Source organism: Salvia miltiorrhiza, chromosome 1 (assembly GCF_028751815.1).
Source record: "Salvia miltiorrhiza cultivar Shanhuang (shh) chromosome 1, IMPLAD_Smil_shh, whole genome shotgun sequence".
Classification (NCBI taxonomy): domain Eukaryota; kingdom Viridiplantae; phylum Streptophyta; class Magnoliopsida; order Lamiales; family Lamiaceae; genus Salvia; species Salvia miltiorrhiza.
The window spans coordinates 58,584,766-58,604,067 of NC_080387.1; the positions used below are offsets into that span (position 1 = coordinate 58,584,766).

The 19,302-nt window shown below is 34.9% G+C and overlaps 1 protein-coding gene across 1 annotated transcript; it reads right to left on the bottom strand.

Annotated features, from left to right (window-relative positions):
• Window positions 1-6,883: 6,883 nt before the first annotated feature.
• On the bottom strand, window positions 6,884-8,815 carry LOC130998775 (uncharacterized). Its single transcript, XM_057924185.1, has 2 exons — window positions 7,580-8,815; window positions 6,884-7,450 (listed from the first exon to the last, which is right to left on the bottom strand). Exons 1-2 carry the CDS (start codon window positions 7,910-7,912, stop codon window positions 6,899-6,901), a joined length of 885 nt encoding a protein of 294 aa, XP_057780168.1. The 5' UTR covers window positions 7,913-8,815; the 3' UTR covers window positions 6,884-6,898.
• Window positions 8,816-19,302: the final 10,487 nt, after the last annotated feature.

Here is a 19,302-nt window from a genome sequence, read left to right on the forward strand (position 1 = left end):
CCCCCGCTTTTTCTAATATTAATATTAAATAAAATCTAAAAAATAATTAAACAACGAAATAAACAGCCATAGGACTTTTTTTTTTTTTTTTTCGTCCCTCCACGATATCATTTCCACATTTACTATTTTGATTAGTCCATAATATTATTTTCACTTCTAGTTACTATAATAGGTTCTATAAACTCCACCAACAAAAATAATGACATTCAAACTTCACTCATAATACTACTTATTATTATCAACTAGGGGGCCTTCGGTTGCCGAGATTAAATTAGCCCGATATTACCTAAGATTGAGTTGGCCCAAGACTAATTTTGTCATAAGGGATAAGCCAAGACTCATACACCAAGATTAATCTTGTGTGGTACTCTCCCAAGATTGAATCACGGGCCGTATCCGCCCAACCGAACAAGATATAATAAGATTAATCTAATCTAGTCCTATCTAATCCTTCAAACCGAACGACCTCATTACTTTCTTAAAACTCGTGACGTCCACAAAGTAAAAATGATATCGTGGATGAAGGAAGTATACACTTTTTTTAGTTTGGAAGTTTACGGGTGAGTAAAACAAAAACATAAACTTAATTAGTATATTCCCCTAAAGAAAATTCAAACAAAAATTAAAATAATCAGAAAATACTAATGCAGAGATTAATTGATCTTACTTGCGGTTATTAACAAACAATGCAAATCATAATAATATGAACCAATTCTACTTTTAGAAAGAAAAAGATTGAATACAAAATATTGTTCAATTTCTAACGGATTAAAAATACAAATATGTATTTATAACATATGAAAAAGATGGTTAGTGTTTTTTATACATACATAAATATTGGGTGTGAATGAAGTTTAAAATATAAATGATAGTTTCAAAAGAAATAAAAAAAAATGTATAATTTCTATGGACGGGTGAAATTAGTAATAAAACTATAATTTTTATGGACGAAGAAAATACTAAAGTATGTACAACGTCGTTATTTTACTAATAAAAAAAAATATCGCTTCGAAAAAGCAGGAGTAAAAATATTGTGGTGTTTGTAATTTTTGAAGTTTTTCAAATGGAACTATAATTTTAAATTATAAATATATATTATTCATGATAATGATTATTAATTTTTTTTTTTTTTACAAAGAAAATGACTATTAAATGAATATGGATACCCGCTTATTATAGTTATGTCGTATTCCTCCCTTTTAATATAGCGAATGACTATGTCAATGAAGTATAACTTAAGTGGTAAAGCTAATTAAGGCAGTCAAAGGTTCTCAGATGTCTCCGTGCAGTTACTTTTTCAATTTTATGTGATGTAGAGATTCACCTGTATACAAATGACTTGTTTAATTAATTATAATTATATAATAGATACCACTTCTAATTTAAAATATATATATAGTGAATGACTCCAAATCTCAATACACGTAGATGATTGCAAGAAATAATATAAATATAGTATAGTAATATATAACTAACACAATCCAAAACAGAATAGTGAATATCTATATATTAAGACGTTCAATTATATACACCATTATGTCTCTTAAAATTTAAAAAATGACAAATAAAATATACATATTTGTCATTTTTTACCGTTTCACAAAAATAATCATTACAGTTTCTTTATTTTCTATACATTCTTTTCATATTTATTATTCACCAAAAAACAATCATGACCTACCGTAATACACTCTCATTTAACACAATCTATCTATACTATAATTAAAAGGAAGTTTCCAATTTGAATTAATTTCAAATTAATTTGAAAATTGAATGGTAATTTTGTAGTTATAGTAAAATTGAAGGTTTATGTTTAAACTATATATTTTTCATTTTATTTATATTTTCTTTAATTAACTTCTCATTTGTTGTTACATTTATTTCCAAAATTGTGAAATTCAATTAATTATCAAAATATTTAATATACATATCAAATTAAAGATCATAATAAAAGCTTTAATATTATAGATTTTATGAAAATATTTTATTTAAAATGTAAAAATTAAATTTATTTAAATATTAAAGTCTTATAAATTTCTCTGTCCTCTCTCATCTTTTTTGAATAAATATATTCTTAATTCTTTTTAATTAGTATTTTTTAAAAAAACTTATTTTTTTTGTTTTTGTTTTTCATAATATCAAATTTTGTAATTGTGTATTCTTTTTTATTTTTTCAATATTCAATTCAAATATATTCAATTAAAATTAATTTTTTATTATATTTATAAGTATAATAACTGAATTAGTATTAATTTTATATAAATAAAAAATTTAAAATATTATCTCGTGCATTGCACGGGATGCAAATGCTAGTAGTTTATAAAATGCAACTTTTTTATTGCTCACAATACACTTTCATTTAATATTTGTTAAAATTTGTGTAATTCTCTCCTCCCCATATTTTATGAGACATAATGCAATGTTAACATATGATGTCATCACATTATCAATCAATTTATTACATTAAGTAGGTGTACAGTTTAGGGAGTTTTTGTTTTTGTTTGTTTTGCTCGATCTTTTGTTTTTTAATATGAATATTTTGGTTTTGGGTATTTCGGAAACAAACAAAAAAAATTGTCGGTGGCCGCTGAGTCCACACGTGCACCTGCAGTCACTAGGCTTAAAAGAATTTAAATTGATTGATATATTATTGCCCCATAAAGTCATACTGTATTTATTTCTTTTAATGCTAAAAGTATGAAGCATGTCTCGGAAAATCAAGTTTCAAATTCAGTATTTATTACTATCAACAGAAAAACTGCTGAAAAGAATAAGAAAATTGCCCACCAACATTTTGAGTTTTTGTACCGTAGAAAATAATCGGCTCCATATTCATATCTTTTTTACAATAAAAAAATGATATTCTCATTTTCACTCACATAAAATCTAACATGTACTCACTTGTTATAAACTAGAGAGAAGCGAGATGTTATAAACTTGAGAGAAGCGAGAGAATAGATTAGAGAATCAAATGAAGTTCACAATACACCCATATTTATAGGTGTTAAACCAAGTGTGAACGTCCGGTGTGAACGTCCGGTGTGAACGGAGGACAGTCAACTCCGGCGGCTTGAAGATGTCAAGTATTATTCTCCCTCTAGGTTTCTTGGTCAACACACATAAGATATATCTAGAAGATATATTTACAACACTTCCCCTTGATTGACCAATCCCTAAAATAAAAGATGTTGCCTCATTAAAACCTTGCTAGGAAAACCCAATGGGACAAAACCTAGTCGAAGGAAAAAGAGTACAACTGCTTCCCCTGAACTTGAAATCATTGAATATCTTTGAGTCGACGCATGCCGATCTCGTGTACCAACTTTCTGAATGTCGATGCTGGTAATGCCTTGGTGAATAAGTCCGCAAGATTTTCACTTGAGCGAATTTGTTGCACGTCGATATCGCCACCCTTTTGAAGGTCGTGTGTGTAGAAGAATTTGGGAGAAATATGCTTCGTCCTATCTCCTTTTATGTATCCTTCCTTGAGTTGCGCGATGCAAGCAGCATTATCTTCATATAAAACAGTTGGTTTGGCCTTTGATAAAGCTAACCCGCATGACTCTTGGATATGACTCGTCACATTTCTCAACCATACACATTCTCGACTTGTTTCGTGGATTGCAATGATTTCAGAATGATTTGAGGATGTTGCAGTCAATGTTTGTTTCACAGACTTCCATGATATAGCAGTTCCACCATATGTGAAAATATATCCAGTTTGTGACTTAGCTTCATGTGGATCGGATAAAAATCCTGCATCCGAATACCCCACTAGAGTATTATCAGAATTTTCTTGATAATATAATCCAAGGTCAATGGTACCCTTTAGATAACGTAGAATGTGCTTAACACCATTCCAATGTCTCAAAGTGGGTGTAGAGCTAAATCTTGCTAGAAGATTAACAGAAAAAGCTATATCTGGTCTAGTATTATTAGCCAGATAAGTCAATGCTCCAATTGCACTTAGATATGGTACTTCAGGACCAAGTATCATTTCACCTTCTTCAATTGGTCGAAATGGATCTTTCTTAGTATCAAGAGATCTAACGACCATTGGTGATGCTAATGGATGTGCATTATCCATATAGAAGCGTTTTAACACTTTTTCTGTATATGTGGATTGATGGATAAACGTTCCTCCACGGATACGTTCCATTTGCAAACCAAGACAAAACTTTGTCTTTCCCAAATCTTTCATCTCAAATTCTTTCTTCAAATATTCAGCAGTTTTATTTAGCTCTTCAGGAGTCCCAATTAAATTTAAATCATCAACATAAACTGCTATGATTGCAAATCCACTTTCGGTTTTCTTAATGAAAACACAAGGGCATATTTCATCATTCTTGTATCCTTCTTTCAAAAGATACTCGCTCAGTCTATTGTACCACATACGACCAGACTGTTTCAACCCATACAACGATTTTTGCAGTTTAATTGAATACATGCTTTTGGGTTTTGACTGAAATCCTTCAGGCATTTTAAAGCCTTCAGGAATTTTCATATATATGTCAGTATCTAATGACCCATATAGATAAGCAGTCACTACATCCATAAGGCGCATATCAAGCCTTTGTGACACAGCCAGACTAATCAAAAATCTAAAAGTAATAGCGTCCATTACTGGAGAGTATGTTTCCTCATAATCAATTCCTGGTTTTTGTGAGAAACCTTGTGCTACAAGTCTTGCTCTATATCTCGTAACTTCATTTTTCTCGTTTCTCTTTCTAACAAAAATCCATCTATATCCAACAGGGATTTTAGATTCCGGAGTTAAGGCTATAGGCCCAAATACTTTCCGGTTATCACAGGAATTTAATTCCCTTTCTATAGCTTCTTTCCACTTTGGCCAATCAAGTCTCTGTTTGCATTGTGCAACAGATTTTGGTTCAGGATCCTCATTTAAAACTTGAAGAGCTATATGAAAGGCAAATATATCATCAACGATGATATTTTCTCTCTCTAGTATCTGATTTGAATGTAAATAATTTATTGAGATCTCATGATTTTCAGATACTGGTAATTCTTCAGGAATTACATCACTTTCATTTGATTGATTAGTCGTTTTCGTCATTGTTTGGTTTCCATCTTGCCCCTTTCTTCTTCTAGGCATAGAATCTTTGGAACCAACTGGTCGACCACGTTTTTGACGAATTTTGGACTCATTTGCTGCCAAAGCTATTTGTCCTTCAGGGACATCAATTTTAGCTGGAGTATTTGCAGCATGTATGTGAGATTGTGTCACTTTTCTTGTATCTACAAAAGCATCAGGAATTTGATTTGCAATCTTTTGCAAATGAATGATCTTTTCAATTTCTTGTTCACATTGATTTGTTCTAGAATCAAAATGTGATAAGTTTTTCTCATTCCAAGAGATTTCCTTGTGCTTTTCTGGATGTAGATTTATTCCTCCTAATGTTGGAAATGTCATTTCATCAAAATGACAATCTGCAAAACGTGCAGTAAATAGATCACCTGTTAAAGGTTCTATATACCTTATAATCGATGGTGAATCAAATCCAACATATATCCCAAGTCTTCGTTGGGGACCCATTTTTGTTCGTTGTGGGGGTGCAATTGGGACTTGAACCGCGCAACCAAAAGTTCGTAAGTGAGAAACATCGGGTTCTCGGCCAAAGATAATTTGCATTGGGGAGTATTCATGATTAGCTGATGGCCTTAGTCGAACTAATGTTGCAGCATGTAATATGGCATGACCCCAAGCAGTAGTTGGGAGTTTTGATTTCATAAGTAATGGTCTAGCAATAATTTGAAGACGTTTAATAAATGATTCCGCTAAACCATTTTGAGTATGGACATGAGCTACTGGATGTTCAATCTCAATTCCAATAGCCATACAATAGTTATCAAATGCCTGAGATGTAAACTCACCAGCATTATCAAGACGAATTCTTTTAATTGAATTGTCTGGGAATTGAGCTCTTAATTTTATGATTTGAGCAAGTAGTCTAGCAAATGCTGCATTTCTAGTAGAAAGCAAGCATACATGTGACCATCTAGAAGAAGCATCAATCAATACCATAAAGTATCGAAAAGGTCCACAAGGTGGATGTATAGGTCCACAAATGTCTCCCTGAATTCTTTCTAGGAAAGATGGAGATTCAGTATTAACCTTCGTATATGAAGGTCTAATAACTAACTTGCCTTGCGCACAAGCATCACATGGGAATTCCTTTGTAGAAAGAATCTTTTGATTCTTTATGTTGTGCCCATATGAATTATTGATTATTCGACGCATCATAGTCGCTCCAGGATGTCCAAACCTATCATGCCAAAGCTTAAAGCTTTTTGTATCATTGAACTTTATGTTCATGACATGGTTTGTCTCAATTGTTTTTATGAATGTGTAATATATTCCAGAAGGTAGTGTTGCTAATTTTTCTTTTGTCAGCTTATAGCCTGAAACAAAAGAATTTATGTAAAGATATTCATTGCTACCTTCTGCAATTGTCTCTATGTGGTATCCATTATTGCGGATATCCTTGAAACTTAGTAAGTTCCTTTTAGACTTACTAGAGTACAGGGCATTTTCAATATCTAATTTAGTATCATTTGGCAAAATGATACAAGCTCTTCCGGAGCCTTCAATGATGTTTGATGCACCTGATATTGTGTTGACATTATCCTTGGCTAATGTCAACTTAAGGAAATAATTCTTCTTTTGAAGAATAGTGTGTGTGGTGGCACTATCGGCAAGACAAATATCACAAGATTCCATTTGATTTTCTGAGATATTTTGGAAAAAAATCAATTATTATTGAGTAAGCATTTGATTTTTATTATTGTAATAAAAAAAATAAAAACAACATCTTGAAATTAAAAATAAGCAATGTCATCTTAACAACTAGAAAAGAAAAAAAAAAGATAAAATTAAGGACTAAACGGTGTCCATATTATTATCTTCAAGCACACCACCACCGATCAATTGATCTATATTATCTCCTTTTGGGTCATCAAAGAAGTCGGAGACATCTAAATGAGTAGTATCAATTGGACCGTCAAAGTCAACATTATTGGACTCCTTCTTGCCTTTTCCCTTGATTGAATCTTGATATAGATCTGCAAGGTGTTTTGCTGTTCGGCAAGTACGTGCCCAATGTCCTGTCATACCACACCTTTGGCATTCACCTTCCTTTTTGTATGAATTGTGCTCGTTGGATGCTTTATGCTTTTTGTTGCTAAAGGTTGCATCATGTGGTTTACCGCGTCCACGACCACGAGCATATCCACGTCCACGCCCACGTCCACGTTGGTTCCCACGACCACGTCCATTATCATGGTTGAAAGTTGCATTGGCTTCAGGCAATGCAGCGGAACCGGTGGGGCGGAGTGCGTGATTTTTCAAGAGCAATTCATTATTTTGCTCGGCAACCAACAAACAAGCTATTAATTCTGAATACTTTTTGAAACCCCGCTCTCTATATTGTTGCTGTAACAGCACATTAGAAGCATGCAAAGTGGAGAATGTTTTCTCAAGCATATCAGTATCACTAATTTTTTCTCCACAAAGTTTCAATTTAGAAACAATTCTAAATAATTCAGAATTATAAGCACTCACAGACTTAAAGTCTTGCAGTCTTAGATGCATCCACTCGTAACGAGCTTTAGGAAGGACGACAGTCTTTTGATGATCAAACCTGTCTTTGAGGTTCATCCACAATTCTTGTGGATCTTTGACAGTCAGATACTCTGTCTTAAGGTCATCATGAAGGTGATGACGAAGGAATATTAGTGCCTTAGCGCGATCCTGGTCGGACGCTTTGTTTCCTTCTTTGATAGTTTCTCCTAGACCCCTTGAGATCAGGTGAATATCAGCATCAAGAGTCCATGACATGTAATTCTTGCCCGAGATGTCAAGGGCGACGAACTCAAGTTTGGCTATGTTTGCCATCCGTGCAATTCTGCACAAAATAATCAAGGATATATTATCCAAATGTTTAATTTATTTGCTCAGAGAGCTTGTAATATTCTTCAGGAATATTACTTGTGCTACTTTAATAGCATCAATTTAAGATCTTGAATATAATATTCTTCAGGAATATTACTTGTGCTATTTAAATAGCATCAATTAATTTTCAAGATCATTTTGAAAAGAAAAAAAAATTGTATATATATATATATAGTATATTTCATAATATAACATATCAAATTTCAAAAATAAGAGCATAAGATTTAAATCTCTTTCAACTTCAATAGATTTAAATGTATATATAGATCATCAAAGAACACGAAACAAAATAATAATTTGAAGAAAGAAACAAATAGCAACATGATTCTTTGCCTAAATCCCAAAACATTCATATACGTTGACTAAGTATACCAAATCAATCTAAAAACACATACATAATTACAATGGCTCTCAATTCCCAATTGATTCGTTTTTTTTTTAGTAATCAATTCAAATACGTCAATACATGGAATGCAATTTAAACAATAGTATCAACAACAACCAATAAAGAGAAATAGAATTCGAAAATTGGACCTTTTACGATCGAAGGGAGATGATGAGATAACTAGAACTTTCGTGCTGATAACGTGTTATAAACTAGAGAGAAGCGAGATGTTATAAACTTGAGAGAAGCGAGAGAATAGATTAGAGAATCAAATGAAGTTCACAATACACCCATATTTATAGGTGTTAAACCAAGTGTGAACGTCCGGTGTGAACGTTCACACACGTCCGGTGTGAACGTCCGGTGTGAACGGAGGACAGTCAACTCCGGCGGCTTGAAGATGTCAAGTATTATTCTCCCTCTAAGTTTCTTGGTCAACACACATAAGATATATCTAGAAGATATATTTACAACATCAATTAATACTTCTAATATACTAATCCAAACATCCACATTTTGGTCACTATCTATACAACTGTACCGTGGGAGATATCTAATGAGTACACATTTATTTCCCCATCAACATGAATAAAAATGGTCATATATTTTTTTTGAATTGGAATTACAAAAGATCATCTAAGGCCATGTTTGATTGGGTGCTTTTAGAGGTTGGAAAGAAAATCAATTAATTGAATCCATTACTCATTGTTTGATTTGGGTAATGAATTAACCATTATACTTACTTGAGGGTAACTCAATCACTCAATTTGTTACCCCTCAAAATAGAGGGAAAACAAAAGGAAAATGAATCCATTACTAATGATTCATTTCCATTGTTAAATCAAACACTCAATAAAAATAATGGTTATTATTACCATTCCACTCATCTATTTGATTCAATTCCCTTTCCATTCTCATACTTGAATCAAACGAGCACTAAATATAATTAAATAAGCAATCCACGCGCAATCGGGACTTCTACATTACACAAAAATAAAAAAATAATCACATGCAGACGGGACCACTATCACACAGAAGTGGGAAAATTACACCGCGCACAAGCGGAATTAAATCCAAGACCTCTCACAAAAAGAGTCTTCGAGTGCCTCAATTTTACCACTTGAGTTAGGTTTCATTGACATTGTCACAGTATTTTTTTGATCATCGAAAAAATATTAATGTTTTGATTTTATTGCATTATCGAAAATGTGTGTGATTATTACAAAAATATTTTTAAAATGTGAATTATTTAGCAATTATCCATTTTCTTTTTCTACTATGTCCCACGACCCAAATATGACCTAATATGTGAAATGACAGTTTCGTGATTGAAAAATTAAGCACTCTAAATTTTACCGCATTGTGTCCACTCACATGATAGTAATTGTATATTGGCACGTAAATATTCGAAATTTTCTCATTTTTCAGTTTGCACTCTAAATTTAAAGTCTACCTCTGATTTTGCACCCAACGAATTTTTACCTCTAAATCGTAGCTGACGTAACAACCGAATTGAAAGGGAAGTTTGAAATGCATAATGAAGTAGATTAGTTTGCTGTCAATGTGAGATTTAGAACATGTAATTATAGGATTTGAGTTGTCAACGCGACTGTCATGTCATCAACGATTTGTGGATAAAAATTCGTTGGATGCAAAATCATTAAGAATACAAAATTCATGTATTTATAGGCAGATTTTAAAATTGGGTGCAAAATCAAAAAGTGAAAAAAAAAAATCGAGTATTTACAGGCTAATACCCCATTCTAAATTTTACTACATTGTGTCAACTCACGTAATTATCTACAATTTCAACAATCATTCCAAAATCTGATCACCATTGCACAAATTTAATGGAATCAAAACTAAAAAAGGAAAAGGCGTGGAAAAAAGAAGAGCGGCGGAAAAAGAAATATCAAATTCTCAATAGCTTTAGAATGGCATTAGGATTTAGGGTTGGATAATAATAAAAAATAAATATATATATATATATATATATATATATATATATGGGAGGGCTACAGTGAAAACACTTCTTAAAATATAAATATAAACGTTTTTTAATGTACGAATTTTATCCAACATGGTTACGAATTCATCCAACATGATTACGAATTGTGAAAAATAAATTTTTGCTACCTTTGTGATTCGAACCCAGGACCACGAATTCATCCAAAAGGGTTACGAATCAACCGTAGATCTTGATGATCTAAGGGCTGAAAATTGTTTATATTTTATATTTTAAGAAGTGTTTTTATTTTAGCCCTCCCATATATATATATATATATATATATATATATATCCAGGTCCACGAATTGAATCTGGATCGGATCTGAACTTTAAATCTATTACTCTAGATTCGGATCAGAAAATTTAAAGAGTGGTCCAGATTTATCGGGTTCAATTTTTACAAGGTTTAAATACAAAAAAAAATGGTATAGATCTGCGGATCTGGACTGGGTCCTGAATCCATTGTCATCCCTAACAACAAATTTTTGTGATAGCCTTAGATAGGAGTGGGAAGATAGGGGTCGGGTATCGGGTATACCCGATACCAACCCGAATCCGATTGGGTATAGGGGGTATCGGGTTGGTATCAGATATTAGGGTATAGGAAAAATCGGGTATCGGGTATACCCGAAAAATAATGTAGATTTTAAAATTATTTAATTAAATTTAATAATATAATATTAGAAGTCAAATTGAATTCAGCCTGAGCACTATCTGATCTCCCTCCCGCGCCGCGCCTCCCACTCCCAGACTTCCAGATTTTCAGTTCGAGAATCCCTCCGCACCTTCCACTCTCAACGGCGACCCGTTGGTGTTCCCCGTCGAATCCGCACCTAGTGACGACCCCGTCGCCGTTCCCGTCCCGCCTCCTGTTCTATTCTCCCCTCTGCACACACCGACGGCCACCACCCAGAATCAACCCTTAGTGTTCGATTTTCAGTTACAAAATCTGTATATTTTAAATATAACAAAATTTACGTACATTTTTATGTGTAACTAAAATATATAAATATATATGTAGGTGTAGCTAAAATTTTATTACACTTCAAAATGTAGTAATAAATTTTGTGACATATTTCTTTATGTATCTAAAATTATGTGGCTACTAGATAATTTTGTTGTAATGTCAATTTATTTAATCAATATTTTACTGTACCTGATCCATAGTGAATATATATAAAAGTAATATACAAAATTTTATCAGGTGAGATCGTAGTGAAATATTATTGAAATATAACGACAATATTAGGTGTATAAACCCAATTCCACTTGTTTGAGTATATAATAAAATTACAATATTTGATTAGGTGAAATCGTATTGAGAAGGTTTGTTATTGAAATAGGATGACAATTAGGTGCAAATAAACCCAATTCCACTTGTTTAAATTTCCCACTGTCCACCGATTTATATCCTAATTTTCATTTTAGTTCGTTCACCAATTAGTATTCAACCCATTTTCAATAACTATTTTCTTAACAAATAAATTATTTTTTCTTAAAAGTTTACTTCTTTTTTCACTCAACAAATAAACAATATATTTTTTCTTAAAACCTGTACCCCTCTCCCTAGGACACGAATTGATGGACGAAAGGAGTAATTTATAAAATATTATATACCAAAATCAAATATAATTATATATAACTATCACTATCTTTTATAATAAGCATTTGCACCACGTGGAATACACGGAAAAACGATTTTATATTGTGTGTGTGTTGGCCTAGCGGTGGGAGGTTAATGCCCAAGACCTGAGATCTTGGGTTCGAGTCCTCCGTCGCGCGGTCTTTCAATTTATTTATTTAATTATGTAATTTATCAAAAAATAATAATTTTATATTTTTATATTTACATAAAATTGATATACCGACTCAATTATGATATTTATAAATATAATAAAAAATAATTTTAACTAAATATATTGGAGTTGAATATTAAAAAAATAAAAAAATAAAGAATAATTCACAATAATAAAATTTGATATTATGAATAGGCAAAAAAGTTATAAAATGAAAATAAAAAGAATTGAAAAATAAATTTATTCAAAAAAATATGAGAGGCGAGAGATAAATTTTTAAAATTTTAATCTTTAAACAAATATAACTTCCACATTATAACTCAAGTGGTTACATAAAATATTAAATTAAGGGGTAATTGCCTGTAAATTCCTAACGTTTACACGGAATTGGTTTTTGCACCTATTTTTATTTTTCTTCTTTTCGTTTTTGTCTCAAATTTGTCCGATCACCGGTTTTTTCTTACGCCGGCGCCGAAAATGCCACTGTGGCAGCCGGAATCGCTGATTTGGCAGCCGGAATTGACACCTAAGTATATATTTGACATGTGGAATAAAATTAAACGAAAAAAAGAAAAATAATTGACATGTGGAAATAACCCCCCCCCCCCAAATCGTCTTCTTCCTCCTCTCCTTCCCCCATCCGGCGCCCGCCGCCCCCTCTCTTTCCTTCCCCCACCATCTGCCGCCGCCTCCTCTCCTTCCTTCCCCCACCATCTGCCGCCGCCACCTCCCCCATCTACACCTCGGCGCCACCAGTTTACCCCTCCTCGAAACTTCGTCGCCTTCCTCCAAATCTATATCACTGCAGTGAGAATTAGGGATCTGTTGGAATTGAAGGGAGGTTTCTGAGGGAGATAATAAGGTTGAAGTCGGTGGTGGGTTTGTGGCGGCGGGAGGTTTCAGATCTATATCGCTACGGTGGAGGTTTCAAATCTATTGTCGCTGTGAGCACTGTAGGGGAAGGAGGAGAGATGCAGCTGGCTGAAGGGGGCGGCGGTAGGGTGTGCATTGCGGCGAAATTGACACAGTTTTTGAAGCTTCGAATTCGGCTGTAGCAATTTCAGTAGCTTCTTGCTACCATGTTTCACCTGTGTCATTGTGTGCGTGTGTGATTGTGTGAGAGGGTCGCAGGGGCAGCGGCGATGGGCCACGGCAGGGGCATCGGCGGCGAGTGTGGGAGGGGGTGCCGGGATCTGGGAATGAGGGATGGGCAGACGGGGCGGTGGTGGCGGCAGCAGCGGCGGCAGAGGTGGGAGCTATGTTTCATAGAGGTGAGGGAATCGCCGGTGGAGGGTGCGGCTGAGACTGAGCTCGCCGGTGGTGTGTGGCTGGGGACGGTGGTGGCGGCAGAGGGTGGCAGAGCCGGGTGGGGGAAGGGGAAGACTATGGGTGGGGTGGGGAAGATGATGACATAGATTTTTTTTTATTTTTTATTTTTTTTAATTCCACATGTCATGAATAGGCTATGTGTTAATTTCCGGCTGCCAAATCAGCGATTCCGGCTGCCACAGTGGCATTTCCGGCGCCGGCGTAAGAAAAAACCGATGATCGGACAAATTTGAGACAAAAACGAAAGGTTAGGAATTTAAAAGAAGAAAAATAAAAATAGGTGCAAAAACCAATTCCGTGTAAACGTTAGGAATTTACAGGCAATTACCCCTTAAATTAAAGCTTTTATCGCGATCTTTAATTTGATATGTATATTGAAATATTTTATAATAAGTCAAATTTTACAATTTTGGAAAGTAATCAGGAAAGAAGATAAATAAAAATAAAAAATATTATTTACGAACAAACCTTCAATTATATTATAACTACAAAATTATCACTCAATTTTAAAATTTATTTCAAATTAAAATCTTGAGTATAAATTACTGATTTAATAAGTATACAAAAAACTATATTAAAATTGTAGCACGAGATAAAGAAGTCTACCAATAAAATTATACTATAACTTATAAGCATATTGCAACACTTTTTATAGGTATTTAAATTTGCTTTGACACGTTATATAAATCATTCAATAATAACACATCTTGCGATTCATTGGAAAATATACATGCACAAATTTTTGTGGTAATTGAAAAAGCAGATTTTCTTTAATGCACAAATTTTTAAAATCGTGTACTAGAAATATCGTGTTTTTTTTTGCTGCACTCTATATCCATCTTAATATTTTTAATGGGTATTTATTTGTTAAAAAAGATGAATTGATTGTGACATCAAAGACAATTATTGTGATTGAAATTATGATTAGTACTATAATTTCTAATTTCTCTTCTTTTGTCATATAGTAATACATGCATGTGAGCATAAATGCCTTCAAAATTTTCCTATCTCTGAAGTTTTCGCTCGAGAAGTTTCTGCCTTTTTTTTCTTTTTCTTTTAATCACGTTATAGAGTTTTCAACAATTTAAGTTTCTGCCTAATCCTTCTTAAGCATATTAAAGTTTTTGCCTTCGAAACTCGATCAAAAGAGTTTTCGATCATAACTAAATTATAGATACACTATATTGTGTATACATGTAACCGATTGTATCACAGCTCTATATATATGAGCTCAGCTGCTTAATGAAGTTGGTTTTTGCAGTTATCAAAATATCTTTGCATTTGTGAATTTTGTATTTTGATATGGTATCGAGCTGGGTTTTTTTCTCTCGATCCTCTGCTTCCGCTCAATCGTCTTTTTTTTTTCAACCCTAGTTTCTATGGATCCTTCCATATCTACCATATCTCCTACAAATCTACCATCTATCCATCCGATCAGTGTAAAACTTGATCGATCCAACTATAGCTTCTGGAAAACGCAGGTTCAAGCCACTGCTCGTGCCTACGGATTCGATGATATATTGCTATCAAATTCTGCACCGCAACAATTTTCTTCTGAAACTGGAGATTCAACTCCAACCGATGAGTATTTGATCTGGCTACGCCGTGATCAATTCGTCTTCAGCTGGCTCCTGGCATCCATTTCTCCTTCTATGATTGGTTATGTCGGACGCTGCACTACATCGGTGCAACTGTGGATGACATTTGAAAAACTTTTCCACTCTCAATCGAAGGCTCGATTAGCACAACTTCGATTTCAACTTCAGACTTTGAAGAAAGGAGATCTCACCATTGAAGATTATATCCTCAAATTCAGAGGAATCTCTGATCAGCTGTTCAGTATTGGTCAACAGATCTCTGAGGCTGATTTAGTTACTTACATCCTTGGAGGTCTTGGTCCAGAATTTGAGAGTATAAGCGTGTTCCTTCAATCATGCTGTGAAGAAATATCCTTAGATGAAGTTCAATTTGCTTTGCAAACACATGAGATTCGAATTCTCAATCAAGCATCATCTATACTATCTGGTGGTTTTTCTGGTTCTAATTCACAGGTAGCAGCTCAAGCTAATATAGCATACAATAAGAAATCCAACAACAAAGGAAAAGGTGGTGGTGGTGGTTACTCAAATGCGAACAATAATTCAAGAGGCTACAGCAATCGTGGAAGAGGTGGTGGCAAGTAGAATGGTGGTAATAGTGGTAATAAACCTATTTGCCAACTATGTGGTAAACCAAATCATGTAGCCATTAAATGCTTTAAGAGATTTGATGTGAGCTTCACTGGTGTTGAACCTAATACCTACTCTACTCCTACTCCACCACAAGCACACTTCACCAACATTGACACCACCAACCAATCTTCTCAATTTTCCTTCTCAAACATTGTTCCTCCGCCTCACACTCATCCATCTGCAGCCTATACTATATCTCCATCACAAAACACTACCTCTGGCTTTGATTGGTACCTAGATACAGGTGCCTCAGCCCATGTTACCTTTGATCCAGGAAATCTTCATCATCAATCACCCTATCTTGGCCAAGACACTCTCACAGTAGGTAATGGCTTTAAACTCTGCATCACTCACATAGGTTCAGCCACTTTATCTTCTAAAAAGGGTTCACAAACTCATTCTGCACTTTCACTGAACAATATTATCCTGGTTCCACACATCACAAAGAGTCTACTGAGTATTTCAAAACTCACCTCTGATAACAATATATTTCTGGAATTTCACTCCAATTTTTGTTGTGTTAAGGACAAGGTTACCAACCAAATCCTGTTGGAGGGCACTCTTAAAGACGGCTTGTACCATCTGGACACCTATCCGTGTCAACAATCATCGACTCCTCCTGCTTGCTATAAAACAACTGTTCATCCTTCAGGTTCTGTCCAATCTAGTATAGATATTTGGCACTCTCGGTTAGATCATCCATGAAAGAATGTACTTCATTTAGTTCTCAAACATATTCAGCCCACTCTCACAAAACAAGTACCGAGATTCTGTGATGCTTGTACTGTAGGAAAGATGCATTGTATGCACTTTAATTCAGTACCTATTAAGACTACTGCACCATTTCAAATTGTTCATTCTGATGTTTGGGGCCCAAGTTCCTTTATGTCTGTAGATGGCTTTAAATACTATGTTCATTTTGTTGACGATTATACTAGATTTACATGGCTCTTTCCTTTACACTCCAAATCTGAAGTATACCAAAAATTTGTCCAGTTTAACATGTTTGTAGAGAGGCAATTCAATACCAAAATCAAGGTCTTACAATCTGATTGGGGAGGTGAGTATAGAGGTCTTCAGCCACTTCTTGCTAGTCTTGGGATCATATTTAGACACCCATGTCCATATACACATCAACAAAATGAGAGGGCTGAGAGAAAACATCAACATATAACAGAACTAGGCCTCACTCTTCTTGCATCTGCCCATATTCCAATGATGTTTTGGTGGGATGCTTTCTCTACGGCCATTCATCTCATAAATAGATTGCCTTCTCCATCGTTAAATAATGTCTCTCCATTTCAGTTACTATATAACAATTCTCCTGACTACTCTCTTCTCAAATGTTTTGGGTGCAGTAGCTTTCCTTTTCTTAGGCCATACAACAACTCCAAACTCCAGTTTAGATCAGCCAAGTGTGTATTCCTTGGCTACAGCTCATCTCACAAAGGCTATAAGTGTCTTCATCCATCTGGGAGGGTTTATATAGCTAGAACCGTGATGTTTAATTAATTAGAATATCCATATTCTGATTTGTTCCCATCTCATGTACCAGATAATTCCCTTTAGTCTAGTTCTCTTGGTCCAATCACCTATCCAGTACTTGTCCCAACTATTACTCAGTCTGTTCCTACTCATAATCCTAGCCCATCTCCAAATAATCAGTCTCCCTCTCATGCTTCTCCCTCATCAAACTTCTCCAATCTTCCTCATGCATCTCCTCCATCTTCCCAACCCTCACAAGTACCCACTGTCACAAATACATCCTCCTCATCTGCTCCTTCTCATCACAATTTTCATCCCATGCGCACTAGAGCTAAGGCTGGCATCATTAAACCTAAAGTGTTTATGGCTCACACTGATAACATTGACACTACTACATTTACTGTTATTGAACCTGTTACCACTTCCTCTGCCCTTGCTCAGCCTGCTTGGCAGAAGGCTATGGAACAAGAGTTCAATGTCATTATATCAAAATCCACGTGGGAGTTAGTTCCTTACTCTGCTGATATGAACTTAATACAGTGTAAGTGGGTGTTTAAAGTGAAAAAGAAGGCCGATGGTTCATTGGATCGTCTTAAAGCAAGACTTGTGGCTAAGGGTTTTCAACAAAGGGCTGGTTTAGACTTCTTAGAAACGTTTAGTCCAGTGGTTAAACCAGTTTCTATTAGACTAATGTTTTCTCTTGCAGCCATATTCCACTGGGATGTTCAACATATTGATGTGAACAACGCATTTTTAAATGGTGACTTGGATACTCCTGTATACATGGAACAACCCGAAGGCTTTGTGGATACTGCTCGACCACATCATGTATGTAAACTAAAGAAGTCACTTTATGGGCTCAAACAAGCACCCCGGGTGTGGTATGATAAACTGAAAACTCATCTACTGCAGTATGGTTTTAAATTTTCTGCTTCAGACCATTCTTTTTTCTACATGAGGAAGAATGGCAAACTCTTATTGGTTCTGGTTTACGTGGATGATATTCTCATCACCGGCGAAGAATCCTCAGCTGTCACTGCTCTTATCAACACTCTTTCAGCTGTTTTTGCTCTTAAATCGCTTAGCACTGTCAACTACTTCCTTGGTATTCAAGTTACTAAGACTGAGACTAATTCATACCAGTTGAATCAGTCTAAGTATATCAGCGATCTACCCACAAAGACAAATCTTCTCAACAGCAAACCTCAGCCATCACCATATGATTTGGGCACCAAACTTCATGCCACATACAGTCCACAGTTCTCTGATCCTACCTTGTTCAGAAGCATCATTGGGGCACTACAATATCTTACACTTTCTAGACCTGACATCTCCTTCAGCGTCAACAAACTAAGTCAATTTCTCCATCAACCAACTGAGCTTCATTGGAAAGCTTGCGCGTTTTCTGCGATACCTTAAAGGAACTATTGATTATAGTCTTATATTTCACTCCTCCTCACAGTATCTTCATCTCACGGCCTTTACTGATGCTGATTGGGCCGGCTCATTAGATGATCGTAAGTCAACCGGTGGCTATTGTGTGTTTCTTGGCCCCAATCTCCTATCTTGGAGTTCCAAGAAGCAGAATGTTGTGTCTCGCAGCTCCACCGAATCCGAGTACAGGGCTCTCGCTGACTCTGCTGTTGAAGTTATATGGATTACATCTCTTCTTTCTGAATTAGGGATTGCACTTCCTCAGAAACCTGTCATATGGTGTGATAATAAAAGCGCTGCGGCCATAGCTACAAATCCAGTCCTCCATGCTCGGACTAAGCATATTGAAATTGATACGCATTTTGTGCGAGATAAAGTCCTCAAGAAAGAATTAGATGTTCGTTATGTTTCTACCACTGATCAAGTCGCAGACATCTTTACCAAGCCCGCCACTGCGATTCGTTTTCGGCAACTCCTTGACAAATTTCCCATGGAAAAAGGATAGCTCCGTTTCAATAGGGGTTGTATTAGATATAAAAGAAGAAATCTCATTTACTGTTGCTGAATACTGTTATGCCTACATGGCGCTTAGATGGTAGGTTGTTATAACTAAATTATAGATACACTATATTGTGTATACATGTAACCGATTGTATCACAGCTCTA